This window comes from Equus quagga, chromosome 2 (assembly GCF_021613505.1).
Source record: "Equus quagga isolate Etosha38 chromosome 2, UCLA_HA_Equagga_1.0, whole genome shotgun sequence".
Classification (NCBI taxonomy): Eukaryota; Metazoa; Chordata; class Mammalia; order Perissodactyla; family Equidae; genus Equus; species Equus quagga.
In genome coordinates, this window is record NC_060268.1 from 59269068 (window position 1) to 59282131 (window position 13064).

A 13064-nucleotide genomic window follows, 5' to 3' on the forward strand; every position below is an offset into this window, starting at 1 on the left:
CTAAATGAGAAGAGTTATTTTCTTTCTAACTAAATTAGTCTCTTTGTCCTTTAAGTGTTGGTTTCCATCTAATAATTCCATTCTGTAAGATGCTTGCCATTTCACCCATACATATCTTCGCTGCCAAATTCTACAATCTCTCTCTGGCATCAAGGCTGACAACTCCCAGCAGCACAGTCACCTTCGGTCAGATGGCACCTGATAACCCCTTGAGATACCCAGTAAGGCTGCTCTTAGCCCTCTGCTTCACTCACTAACTCCTGCTCTCTCTCCCATCCCTCAGTGAACTTGTTGGGAAGCCAGTACCACAGGGAAAGCCCTTGTTCTCTACGCATGCTCCATGTGGTCTGATTGAGCAACCTGTAATAGTGCATTAGGTTTATTATACATCATCATCATTGTGACTCTGATGACACTAATAAATGGCTATGGGAAATGTCACAGGCACTTTAAAAGTCAACTGAAGTGCTGGCTAGTGCTAAAGAACTGGAGATGTTTCTGTTAAGACAGTACACAACCATCTAAAAGAGGTAGGGCCTATTGCACATTCTCTTATTAACTGGTGAGTGGGCTTACGTAGGGCACCCAAGTCAGAAGCCACTCAAGTCAGATGAATTATATGTATCAATTATCATTTTTCCAACCTATTCACATTATAAATTCTCAGAATGCCCAAATGATGCTTGAGTCTCTCAATGCCTGACAGCCACCAATTTCCTTCTTTTTGTCCACTAGGGGTTATTTCTGCCCTTTCTTAGGAATGGGAAGTGGAAACTTAAAGGCGGCCAAGCACAATAACTGGGAGAAGACGATCAACCGAAAAAGTCTGGGACCTCCTAAAATACATAATTAGCTAACTTACATCTTTTCTGCAATAGCTTAATGTAATCAGTGATATGACACAATAGTTAAAAGCGTGGGACTGGAAATTAAGACTGCTTGGTTTAAATATGGCTCTATTATTCACTGTGAAAGTCCAGTTTAAGATCTTAGATCCTCAGTCACTTCAGTAACAACATGAAAATGATATTACGTATCTCATAGGGCTTTTGGGAGAATTATTTGACGTAATACATGCAAAGTACTTGCTACACTAAGCCCTCAAAAAACATTAGCTTTTATTACTTATCATTATTATTATTAACATGACCAAAGTATCAAAGTATCTTTTACATTATATCAAAAAAATCAAAGAAACAATTCTTCTAATATATTAATATAATTTAATATTAATAATAGAGACTACCCATATAAAAACATTTTGAAAACTATACCATGATACATAAACATTACATGTTATATATTATGCTGAATTACCTATGTCAATGTTTTCTCTTCCCAGTGCCACAAGTGAGAGAAAGAGTATTTCTCTATATAAACTCCTAGGGGAGAAAAGGAGTGGAGAAAATATTATTATTCATAGAGCCTACATAAAAAGTCTCTATAAAAATCTTTATGCTAATATAAGCATAAGATAGTCTAACGAGTTACTAAGCAAACAATATTAATCTGCTTCCAGGAACAACATATTCATTTAAGAAAATGACGTACCTCTGTCTTTTAAAATGAGGACATTTATTCAGTGTCTCTAAAATCTGACTCATTGGTCCATAGACATCATTCATTTTAATGCTTTTTACCATATTTTTCAATAGTTCTTGGTTAAATGAATTATCACCCTTTTGCAATAAATGGACCATTGGATACTTTTGGGCTGTAAAAGAACAAAAGAGCAGATAAATGAAAATGTTCTACATAGATAGGAGAATGTAATCAAGCAGCAATCGACAGTATTAAAGAAGTTACAAAGCACTAAAAATAAATTAAAGGCAATAGATAAAGGAATAGAAATCTAAGAATGAAGGGAAAAAAAGGAAAAAAATAAGACAAATAATGATAAAAAATAGGCCTAAAGCTTTTTGTAGCCAGAACAGACAATAACTAAAAACACAGTTTTCCTTAATACAGCCCCTGGAGGAAATTCTAAATCAGCAGCCTGGGATGGAAATAAACAAAAAATGAGTAAAAAGAAGAAACTGGGACAAGCAATGTGCTGAAAGCCGAACTCCACAAAACAAAACCCCTCCAGCACATACACAGCACCCCTCAAAAAAACAAAAACAAAAGACAACCTTGACCTCCATATAAGGTAGCACTAAAAATTCAAACTTAACACTCACTCTCAAACAAAAGAGTACGATTTTGACCTGTAAGACAAAAATCGGTATAGTAAAATAAAAGTCAGTTATATATTAGTTTAGGCTGGTTAAAGCAAGTAGAGATTACACCCCTATGAATGAAGTCAGCATTCTACGATAGCACTTACTGTGGGCATTCCAGAGGATGTACAAGGGCTGACCCGGATCCTGATGTAATTTCATATTGTCCCATAACATTTGTATTAAAACATATTTACTATCTTCAGACATACAGTGGCGGGGAATCTGTATTGAAGAATAAACAAATATTTATTAATGATCCTTACACAATAACGTTTTGTAAATATTTTATAAAGATCTTTAAAAATATTTTTTAGAAGGTATGGGTACAAGAGAGAAAAGAGAGGGGCCGGCCCCATGGCCTAGTGGTTAAGTTTGGCACACACTGCTTAGCGGCCCATGTTCAGTTCCTGGGCGTGGACCTACACTACTTGTCAGTGGCCATGCTGTGGTGGTGACCTGCATACAGAATAGAGGAAGACTGGCACAGGCAGTTAAGCAAAGAGAGGAAGATTGGCAACAGATGTTAGCTGAGGGTGGATCTTCCTCAAAAAAAAGAAAAAAGAAAAGAGAAGAGAAAATGACTGGTTTGTATGCATTTTATTTACTTACTTTTATAATTATTTTTATTGTTCTATAATTTTTTTGTGTGAGGAAGATTGGCCCTGAGCTAATATCTGTTGCCAATCTTCCTCTTTTTGTTGAGAAAGATTGTCACCAAGCTAACATCTGTGCCAATCTTCTTCTATTTTGTATGTGGGATGTCACCACAGCATGGCTTGATGAGCACTGTGTAGGTATGTGCCTGGGGTCCAAACTGGTGAACCCCAGGCTGCCAAAACAGAGTGCACAAACTTAACTACTATGCCACAGGGCTGGCCCCTGTATGCATTTTATATCTACTGAGCAGATGGGCTGAGTTGAGCAGCTAATGATCTCTAAAAAGCAGATATAACAAAGTGCTGAGATCAGTGAGGAGGGTACCATGAAGGGCTAATCTTGACCAGCTTATGGTTGAGGGGCTGCAGCAAGATGGACCCAGGAGCCCCATTCTACATCAGTCGAAGACCCCAGCCCAGATAACTGACTGAGTTAACCTCCTGGTCACCCACTCATCACAGACTGAAAGAGCACATGTACAATCACAGAAATGAAGTATGAGAAGGGACAAGACAAAGTTCCTGAATTTAGAGACTCTGGAATTTAGTGGTGGTGATAACACATGAAAAAGTAAAAACAGTTTATAGAACAACATATCAAAAATACAAGTGAACACACAACAAACTAATTACCTAAAAGGTTAAGCAAGAATTCAGAGTAAAGGAATGAAGAGAATGGTAGCACATGACTGCAATATGAATTAAGATCTCCTCCTAAAAGAGTGTTGGGCTTGTTTCTAAAGCAGGTATGAGAGGAGTGGGGCCAACTCACAAACTCTTCTCATAAGTCATTCACGGTTTATTCTTGAGGTTATAACAAAAATTTAAGACCATTTTGTGTAAATTTTACAAGAAGCCTAAAAAACATGACTTTGTCTTACTGCTAGATTGTAAGAAGAAAAATTATTTGTAAATGCAACTATAACAATTTTATTGACCCAATGATTCAGATGGTTATTAAAAATACTTAGCATAAAAATTACTTTTCTGTCATTAGGAATATGAAAACATTACAATGGTGACAGAAGCATTGCCTTTTAGTTAATTTTTACTCTCATACCTTTGAATATTTGTTACAATGCTCAGAAGAAAGAATCAATCCAGGTAAGTTACTGGGCAAGTCAAGACGTCTAAAATACCACACTAGGTTCCAAAAAACAATTGGATGATGGTCCACAAAATCTGCCACTGTTATTGCATGATCGCCTTCATTTTCCAATAAGCTTTCAAGTTCCTTCCACACCACCAAAGGACTGAGATACGGAACAGTGACGGGATCTGGACTTGGGAGGTGCCATTCCAATCCTAAAGCATCCTGTTGAATAAATAAAAACATAAATGACAAATACAAATCGATGATACTAAATCATTTTTTAGAAATTCCTGTCAATGATTTCCATATAATAGAAAGGTACCATAATTGTATCATGGGACAAGAGACTCTTCTTGACAATAATAAAATTGAAGCTAATAATGCTGTGTAGGACAAGGGGAACAAAATCATAGGTAAGTTATCAAAGTCCAAATTTAAAAAAACACCAAAATACATACTGTAGCTCCTTGTAAAGTTGCTGGCAGGCTGCCTGTAGGAATAAGCTTCTGCCCTCCAGTGTCTTCTTTATCCAAGGGGCCATAAGTACTAACGCTCCTGGCCATTGGAAATATTGGACATTTTGACACAGCTGTTTTTGATCTATCAGCAGGGATCTGAATACTTCGGGCACATGAATTTTCCAGCAGTTTAGATTTGCTTGAACATTAAAAAAGAAAAAGCATATCATTGTCTAGATTTAATTTCTAGAAAGACCATGTTCTTCTCTTTAGAATCAAAGCTGGGCATAGCAAAGTAAATCAAAGGAAAGATATTACTCAGGCTTCAGCCAGGAATCAGGATATATTTTTAAGCAGTCTAGTCACATTTTCCTTTTTATCCAGTGAACTTTAAATATTCAAGAGTCAGTCATTTATTCAAAACATTTAGGGGGCCGGCCCAGTGGCACAGTGTTAAGTTCGCACATTCCACTTTGGCGGCCCAGGGTTCGCCGGTTCGCACCACTTGGCAAGCCATGCTGTGGCAGGTGTTCCACATATAAAGTAGAGGAAGATGGGCATGGATGTGAGCTCAGGGCCAGTCTTCCTCAGCAAAAAGAGGAGGACTGGCGGCAGATGTTAGCTTAGGGCTAATCTTCCTCAAAATAAATAAATAGAAAAAAAACCCCAAACAACATTTAGTAGACAACTTTTATACAGCAGAAACCACACTAGGCGCAGAGAATACAAGGCAGAGAAAACGGGCACCCTATTCCTTCAGTAGTCACAAGCTAGTAGGAGACAGCAAAAGAAAGGGCTCCAATAGACCTATGACGACAGAAGGTGCACACACAGATAAGCAGTCAGGATTAAACCAGTCACGTTCGCCTGCCAGTACTATACAGGCATTTTCTTCTGCATGTGCAGTTAGCAATATGGTGTCATCTGCCCAGCTATATACGATGTATTTGGCACTTCTCCAAAATGGATTCGATTTCTGCATTTGCCCAAAGCATAGATTTACTTATATAAGGCTAACTGTATAAATTTTTTATTTTTTATTTTTTTATTTTTTTAAAGATTTTATTTTTTTCCTTTTTCTCCCCAAAGCCCCCCTGGTACATAGTTGTATATTCTTCATTGTGGGTCCTTCTAGTTGTGGTATGTGGGACGCTGCCTCAGCGTGGTTTGATGAGCAGTGCCATGTCCGCGCCCAGGATTCGAACCAACGAAACACTGGGCCACCTGCAGCGGAGCGCGTGAACTTAACCACTCGGCCACGGGGCCAGCCCCGGCTAACTGTATAAATTTAATTTTATAGTTCCTCTATCTGCTCCAAATGTTTTCTTAGATTATTAAATATTTCTAAGTAGAAAACTAAATATAACAAGGCAGAAGTAAATTAGTACTGACTTAATTCCTGAAGAGATAGGGGTAAGAGAAAGATGTTCACTATAAACTTCTAGTGTTCTACAGAATTTTTACCTTTAAAATACTATTAAACATTATATGAATTATACAGCTTAAACTCTGGGGATTCATAAAACATAAACTATAACTGTTTAAACATTGAGGTTATTAGAGAATTTTAATATTGTTCTAATTAGAAGTAAGAATTTAAGATTATGAATCTATTATACATAGAAATTTAAACCTTAAAATGGTCACCTTATTTTTCTGTCATTGTCTGAAACGTGTGTAACAGTCATTAAAATATAGTTCCATAAAACCATAATTACCTACGTAGATCAAAATTCCCTGGAACGGAGATAACAGACTTGTCAAGACCAGAGGCTGATGTTGAGATACAAGACTGTCTTGTCTGACTTGAAAAGGAAGACGGAAAATGCATATTTTCTGCAGATGGGCTTGACTTCAAAAAGTATCTGTAATGTGAGTCAAAGAAACTTTTTGAGAAAAGAAATATTCTAGGAAACATGATCCTTAAACATGAAGGGGAAAAAAAAAAGCATAAATCATTACTTTCCGGGTCGTCTTAAATCTCTTATTTCAATATTCAAAAAGGGCAAGAAAAGATTGCCACAAAACGGGCACGTGGTATTGAGATTTGAGTCATCTGCTGTCCAGCCAGCCATGATTTCCTCATCATGGACAAGGCAGTCACAAGTTCTACACCGAGAGCAACTTGAGATGAGAACCTATGGGAGAAAACAGTTCTTTATAAAGTATGCCTGTTAGTGCACATTATCAATTAAAAAACTTTTCAATTCATAAATCCATTGGAAAACTAAAACTCAGAAGGATTCAGAAGTTATAAACAGAAGAATGGATTACATTCAGTGCATTATATAATATACTCATCTTTAACTATTTCAGCTAAACCTACTCCAAAATTTTTGTCTGAAAGAAAAAGCTGCATTTAAGGGAGCATTTTTATATTATAATTACTATAAAATCTGCCATGGTTTTATTAATGGAAAAGCATTAATTTTTTAATACCCAAAATAGGTATCTGTAATTACATATTATAGATCTGTGCTACTCAAAGTGTGGTCACCAGACAAGTGCTGGTCCACAAACTCTTATTGGTTTGTGATGAGATGAAGAAAGAAATGGAGAAGAGGAGTTAGAAACTTTTAATGCAACTTGTCATTGCTGCAACATCTAAGAGTGTATTCAATGTATCACAAGCGTATCAGCCATGACAGTTTGGAAATTAAAACAACAAAAGCCCCTGGTCCGTCACTACAGACAGCTTAAGAAGCATTGCTATGGATAGGTGTCAATGCTGTCGTTATGTTAATAAAATAGAGAAATTTTTGAAGCCATAAGAAACTTTGTAAATTGCAACATCAGTGCTCATCATTTATTTTCCAGCTGTATGCAAATTTATTTTCCAAATTTATGCAAATTAGCATGAAATACCAACAACACTCACAAATGTATTTGCAAGCAGTTTTACCAAAAACTTAGGTAAATTTTTTAAAATGTAAAAGTATAACATTTTAATTTTAAGAAAATGGGATATAGCAGCCTATCTAGCAGATATGTACATCAAACTGACACAAAGAATGAAAAACATCATGGAAAAAGTTGATACCAATGCCAAAACTCTCCTGTACCCTCATCAAAAAAGGTCCTTGCATAGCCAAATTGGTTGTGTTTAAGATGTAAAATGAAAATTCCAAGAGAACTTACATATAAGAAAGCATAAATATTGAAAATGAAAATGCTTTTGTATTATGATAAATCTCAAAGGAAGTATCAAATTGTTCTAAACAGATATAAAGTAGTATGATTTCAATAATCTGAAATACTAGATATCCTAAAACTGGATTTTAAGTTTATTCAGGTACAATATATATTCTGAAATTTTCAGTTGCTATATATTCAACTTTTTATTATTCTACTCATGACGATCAATACAAAAGAAATATAAATTTTATGAAGTAGTACATGAAGGTGCTCTTTTGATTAAAATTATACCTCCATTGCATAGTTCTGGAAGATATTTGTATTACTCGTGTTGTAGGAAGATGCCACTTCTGATTTCCCAGGTAAGGCGAACTTTGACAGGGATCCTGTTCATTAATAAAAAACAAAGAGCAAAACCATTAAAATTAACGAGAAAGGATATGAGAATCTTTCGCTCTCATAAATTCTTTGATAAAATGTCAAAGTGTTCTATTCAAAATACTAAAGGTAATTTAAAAACAAACAAACAATGAAAAAATGTTTCTCAATGCATGCATTTTTGTTTTGAGTACACACCTAGGAAATGTGCTCTCATTCTACTGATCCCCGCCTGCTAGGTGTGCTCACGCATTACTCATTTATTAAGCACTTTGTAATGTGCAGGCTAGAAGGCATTCCAGCTGTTTGTAATTACTATTTTGCTGTTTCTACTTTTCTATGCTTAAAATGCAAGAAAATGTTTAGTTCTAAGGTCTAAAAAGTATAAAATTAATTTTATTTCAAATCATGACAAAATTTACTGGCAATTCCCCACCTTATAAGGATCTTTTAAGACCTGGTACAGTAATCTTGCTCTTAAACTCTAGGGAAGAGTCTCCAAGAACATTCTTCAGAGAAATGGGATATTGGTAGCAATCAAAACAACAACAGCAAAAAGTAAGGGGAGTTCTGTGATCATATCTATAGTTGACAGTGACTGTATCTTGTTAGTAAAACTGGAGGTAATCTCTATCTTCTCTATACAGTTTTTTCCCACTAGTTACTCAATTTTACAAATGAACATTGGTATTTTTATAAATACAAAGGTGAACAAAAAGTAATAGTATAAACTACGAGAAACAGAGAATAGGAAAACATGTTCACCGCCACTATGGGAATGCATTCAGCATAATCCAGATTAATGAGCTGATTGCTTCAGCAAACAAGTGACAAGGGAACAAAAAGGTAGCTCCAGAGCTACCACTGGCTCTCGGCCCTGCTGCACAGAGATGAAGAGTGGCAGGGAGAGAACTGAGCCTCACATCCTCCTTGAAGACGCTGAGAGCTGGTGGGAACCACAGGTCTGTCCTTGATGGTTCCCCAGTAACCTTCTGTTATCCCTCTCTGCTAAAGCTAGGTCAAAACTGCTTTCTAATACCTTCTATTAGCCTTGACTAATTCAGTCATATGTGGGCAGCCTACCTTTTGTATCTAATTAATTATAGCACAGAATAAATATTCATTTTAATAAATATGAATCAGGTTGTGAGGTAAGTTTTATCTGCTTAGCACAACAAACTTTTCTTGCAGGTCAAAAAAACAAAGGAGAGAGGGGAGCCAATCATCTGATTTCTTCATGAATATATGACAACGGGGGACAAAAAGAGAGGGAACAAAGATAAAAGGGAGTTAACAGACATATCAACCAAATGCAACAAGTGGACCTTGTTTAAATCCCAATTTGACCAGACTACCTAAAAAAAAGCTTTATGAGATAATGTGAAAATTTAAACAAAATATTTGATATATTTTATGATAAATATTGTCACATTTTAAAAAATGAGATAATGGTATTACAATTATGTTTTTAAAAAAATGAATACTTCACAAAAGATACATACTGTATGAGTCCATAAAATGTTAACTGGCCATGCTAACAGATGGTGCTGGAAGTTGAGAATGTCTCCCTGTGAAGGGAGCAGTGACTGCAAGAGAGGAGGTTCTGGATGTCGTCAGTGTTGTTTCTTGAGCTGCGTGCTGGTTACTCAGGTGTGTTCAATTTGTGAAATGTATTTACTACATAAAAGTGTACACATTATATGTATAACGTATAGTAATATAAAAGATTTATTAAATAAATTAGTTAAGTTAAAAAATATATAACATTAAAGTCCTTATATTTTAGAGATACATATTGAAGTATTTATGAATAAAATTATATGTTGTCTGGGATTTACTTTAAAATAATCCAGTGGGGAAGGAAAAAATGTTGGCAGCAAAAGAGAGAGGGGGAAAAGACAAAACAAGATTGGCCATCTGTTGGCAACTGCTGAAGTTGGGTGAAGGGTTTTATAAGAGAGCTCATTGTGTTATTCCTTCTACTTTCGTGTATGTTTGAAAATTTCCACGATAAAAGCTTTTTAAAATGGCAAAGGTGCAAATGAAAAAATATTATATTGCATCCATTCCCCACATCATATACCAGGATAAATTCAAATGCACTAAATATCTAGAGCAGGAATCAAATCTACTTTTGAATGGCGACAAGCTGAGAATGGTCTTTACTTCTTTAAAGCATTGTTAAAAAAGAAGACAAAAAAGAATATGTGTCAGAGAGGTATGTGGACCACAAAACCTGAAATGTTTATGAAACGGTCCTTTACAGAAAAGTCTGCTGACCAGAGAAAATGTTAGCAAGGAAACCAGAGAAGCACCAGCAGTGAACAACAGTGAACTGGGGCAAGGGGACACCTCGCCCAGCAACTCAAAGGCCAGGAGCAAGAGAGCAAAGTGATAACTTGATGACATAAAATTAAAAACTTTTGCTTGGCAAAAACAAAACAAAATAGACCTGACAAACTTGGAAAAAGTATTTGCCACTTACATGAAACAAAAGATTGATTCCTTAACATAAAAAAGAGCTATTAAACAAACAAAAAAGGATGAACAAGCAAAATGTAGGCAAAGGACAGTCCACAGAAAAAGATATGCAAATAGTCCTTAAGCATATAAACAGATACTCAACTTCATTTATAAGAGAAATAGAAATGAAAACTAAACTGAAACACATTCCTCACCTATCAGATGGAAAAATCCAAGTTTGCCAACATATTTTGCTGACAAGGCTGTGGGGAAATAGTTACAGTCAAGCGCCCCATAACAATGTTTCAGTCAATGATGGTCCGCATATATGATTGTGGTCCCATAAGATTAGTACCATATGGCCTAAGTGTGTAGTAGGCTGTGCCATCTAGGATTCTATTATGTTTGCACAAGGAGAAAATCGCCTAACAACGTATTTCTTGGAATGTCTCCCTGTCGCTAAGCAATGCATGACTGTACTCTTATATATTATCAGTGTGAATGCAAAATAGTACACCCCTGAGGAAGGGCTTCGGCAATACCACTTCAAGTAAGAATTCTGAAGTATCTTCCAAAGATACCCTAGCAAAAATATATGACATGTATGCATCATAGCATTATTTATAACAGTCCAAGACTGGAATCATAACGTCCATCAACAGAAAAGTGGTTAAAATAAACTATGATACATCCACACATGATGAACTATGTAACTGTAAAAATGAACGAGGGATACTGATATGTGATGATCTGGAATGATCTTCAGGATACATTGGTAAGTGAAAAAAGCAAGGAGTGGGAAAGTATTTACAGTATGTTACCTTGTTTTTGTTTTTTGCTTTTTTTGGTGAGGAAGACTGGCCCTGAGCTAACAACTGTTGCCAATCTTCTTCTTCTTTTTTTTTTTTTTTTGCTTGAGGAAGATTGGCCCTGAGCTAACATCTGTGCCAATCTTCCTCTATTTTGTATGTGTGATGCCACCACAGCATGGCTTGATGAGCGGTGTGTAGGTCCGCACCCAGGATCTGAACCTGCAAACGCCAGGCCATCGAAGCAGAGCATGTGAACTTAACCACTAGGCCACCAGGCTGGCCCCAACAGTATGTTATCTTTTGAGAAAGAAGAGAAGAGGTAATAAGAACACACACACACACACACACACACCCCTATATTTTTTAAAAAGTAACAGTGGAGGGGCCGGCCCGGTGGTGCAGCAGTTAAGTGCACACGTTTTGCTTCTTGGAGGCCCAGTGTTCGCCAGTTTGGATCCTGGGTGCGGACATTGCACTGCTTGGCAAAAGCCATGCTGTGGTAGGCGTCCCACATACAAAGTAGAGGAAGATGGGCACAGATGTTAGCTCAGGGCCAGTCATCCTGAGCAAAAAGAGGAGGATTGGCAGTAGTTAGCTCAGGGCTAATCTTCCTCAAAAAAAAAAAAGTAACAATGGAAGGATAAACCAAAATGAATAAAAATGGTTACACCTAGGGATAGGGAGTAAACAAGATGAAGGGGTGGGGATGGAGGCTGGACTTCTCTGAAAGTGCCTTGGTTCTACCGTTTTGACTTCGGAGCCATGCAAACCTTTTACAAAATTAAAACATAAAGGACAAAAAGTAAAGGTACCACAAATCAAATGCAGTATGATACTTTGGACAAACCTTCTAAGGAGGCAGAACTTCCCAGGCTTGTTCTGCTGAAATCAATTCCCTTGGTCCCTGAAGTGGCACTGCTCTCTTGGGAGGAAGCGGCTCCTTCCAGCTCGTGGCAGACATCTTCATCTGTTAAAGAGGCAGATTCAGAATCCTGGGCTCCCACTGAAGAAAGACTGGCACGATCAGAACTTTGATCCTAAGGACATAATTATAAGCTTAACTTCCTTCATATTTAAAGTTAATTATTTAAAAAGTCACCTCTGAGGCAGAGGAAATGCCTAAACTACTCAGATAATCACTTAACTACTCAGATGATCAGTTAATCAACATTACAACTTCTGAAAAAACCCCAATTTTATAAAGGTAGACAAATTTGGACAAATGTGCTGGAGATCTATTTTTAAGACAGCATTTTTTTAGTCAGATCAAAGTAGATACCTCTTAGTAAGATACTCTTGCTGACTTTAAATCTTCATTTATTGTTAATTTTCCTCCCAGTAAATCTCAGCCCAGAATGATACCACTGGAATTACATTTTATTCGTTTTTAAAAAAAATTTCATTTATGTCTACATTCTATTCTTTTCTTTAAAATTTTTTTAAAGATTGGCACCTGAGCTAATATCTGTTGCCAATCTTTTTTCCTTCTTCTTCTCCCCAAAGCTCCCCAGTACATAGTTGTATATTCTGGTTGCGGGCCCTTCTGGTTGTGCTGTGTGGGATGGCGCCTCAGCATGGCTTGATGGATGCCATGTCCAGGTCCAGGTCCAGGATCTGAACCAGCAAAACCCAGGGCCGCTGAAGCAGAGCGCGCAAACTTAACCACTTGGCCACGGGGCTGGCCCCAATCCTATTCTTTTCTACAATTATTCAGGTTTCAAAGTCATATATTTCCAATTTTCATTTTTGAGAACACCAAAGCATAAGTTACTTTTTTTTCTGGCTATATCAATAATATATAAGAAAATCTGGTAGATACAAATTTTTGTATGAAGAAAAAATATTTT

General features: G+C 36.6%; 1 protein-coding gene across 8 annotated transcripts in view; it reads right to left on the bottom strand.

The window, feature by feature from the left end:
• The window catches only part of DENND4A (DENN domain containing 4A), a 109600-nt gene that overhangs the window by 5101 nt on the left and 91435 nt on the right, over positions 1-13064 (bottom strand). For all 8 annotated transcript variants that reach the window (XM_046653079.1, XM_046653076.1, XM_046653078.1 and 5 more), the window contains 9 exons: positions 12065-12254; positions 7856-7950; positions 6392-6567; positions 6148-6294; positions 4430-4628; positions 3939-4193; positions 2327-2444; positions 1552-1714; positions 1318-1382 (listed from right to left, as the gene is read on the bottom strand). In XM_046653079.1, coding sequence (XP_046509035.1) covers positions 1318-1382; positions 1552-1714; positions 2327-2444; positions 3939-4193; positions 4430-4628; positions 6148-6294; positions 6392-6567; positions 7856-7950; positions 12065-12254 — 1408 coding nt within the window. The remainder of the gene's footprint in view (positions 1-1317; positions 1383-1551; positions 1715-2326; positions 2445-3938; positions 4194-4429; positions 4629-6147; positions 6295-6391; positions 6568-7855; positions 7951-12064; positions 12255-13064) is intronic.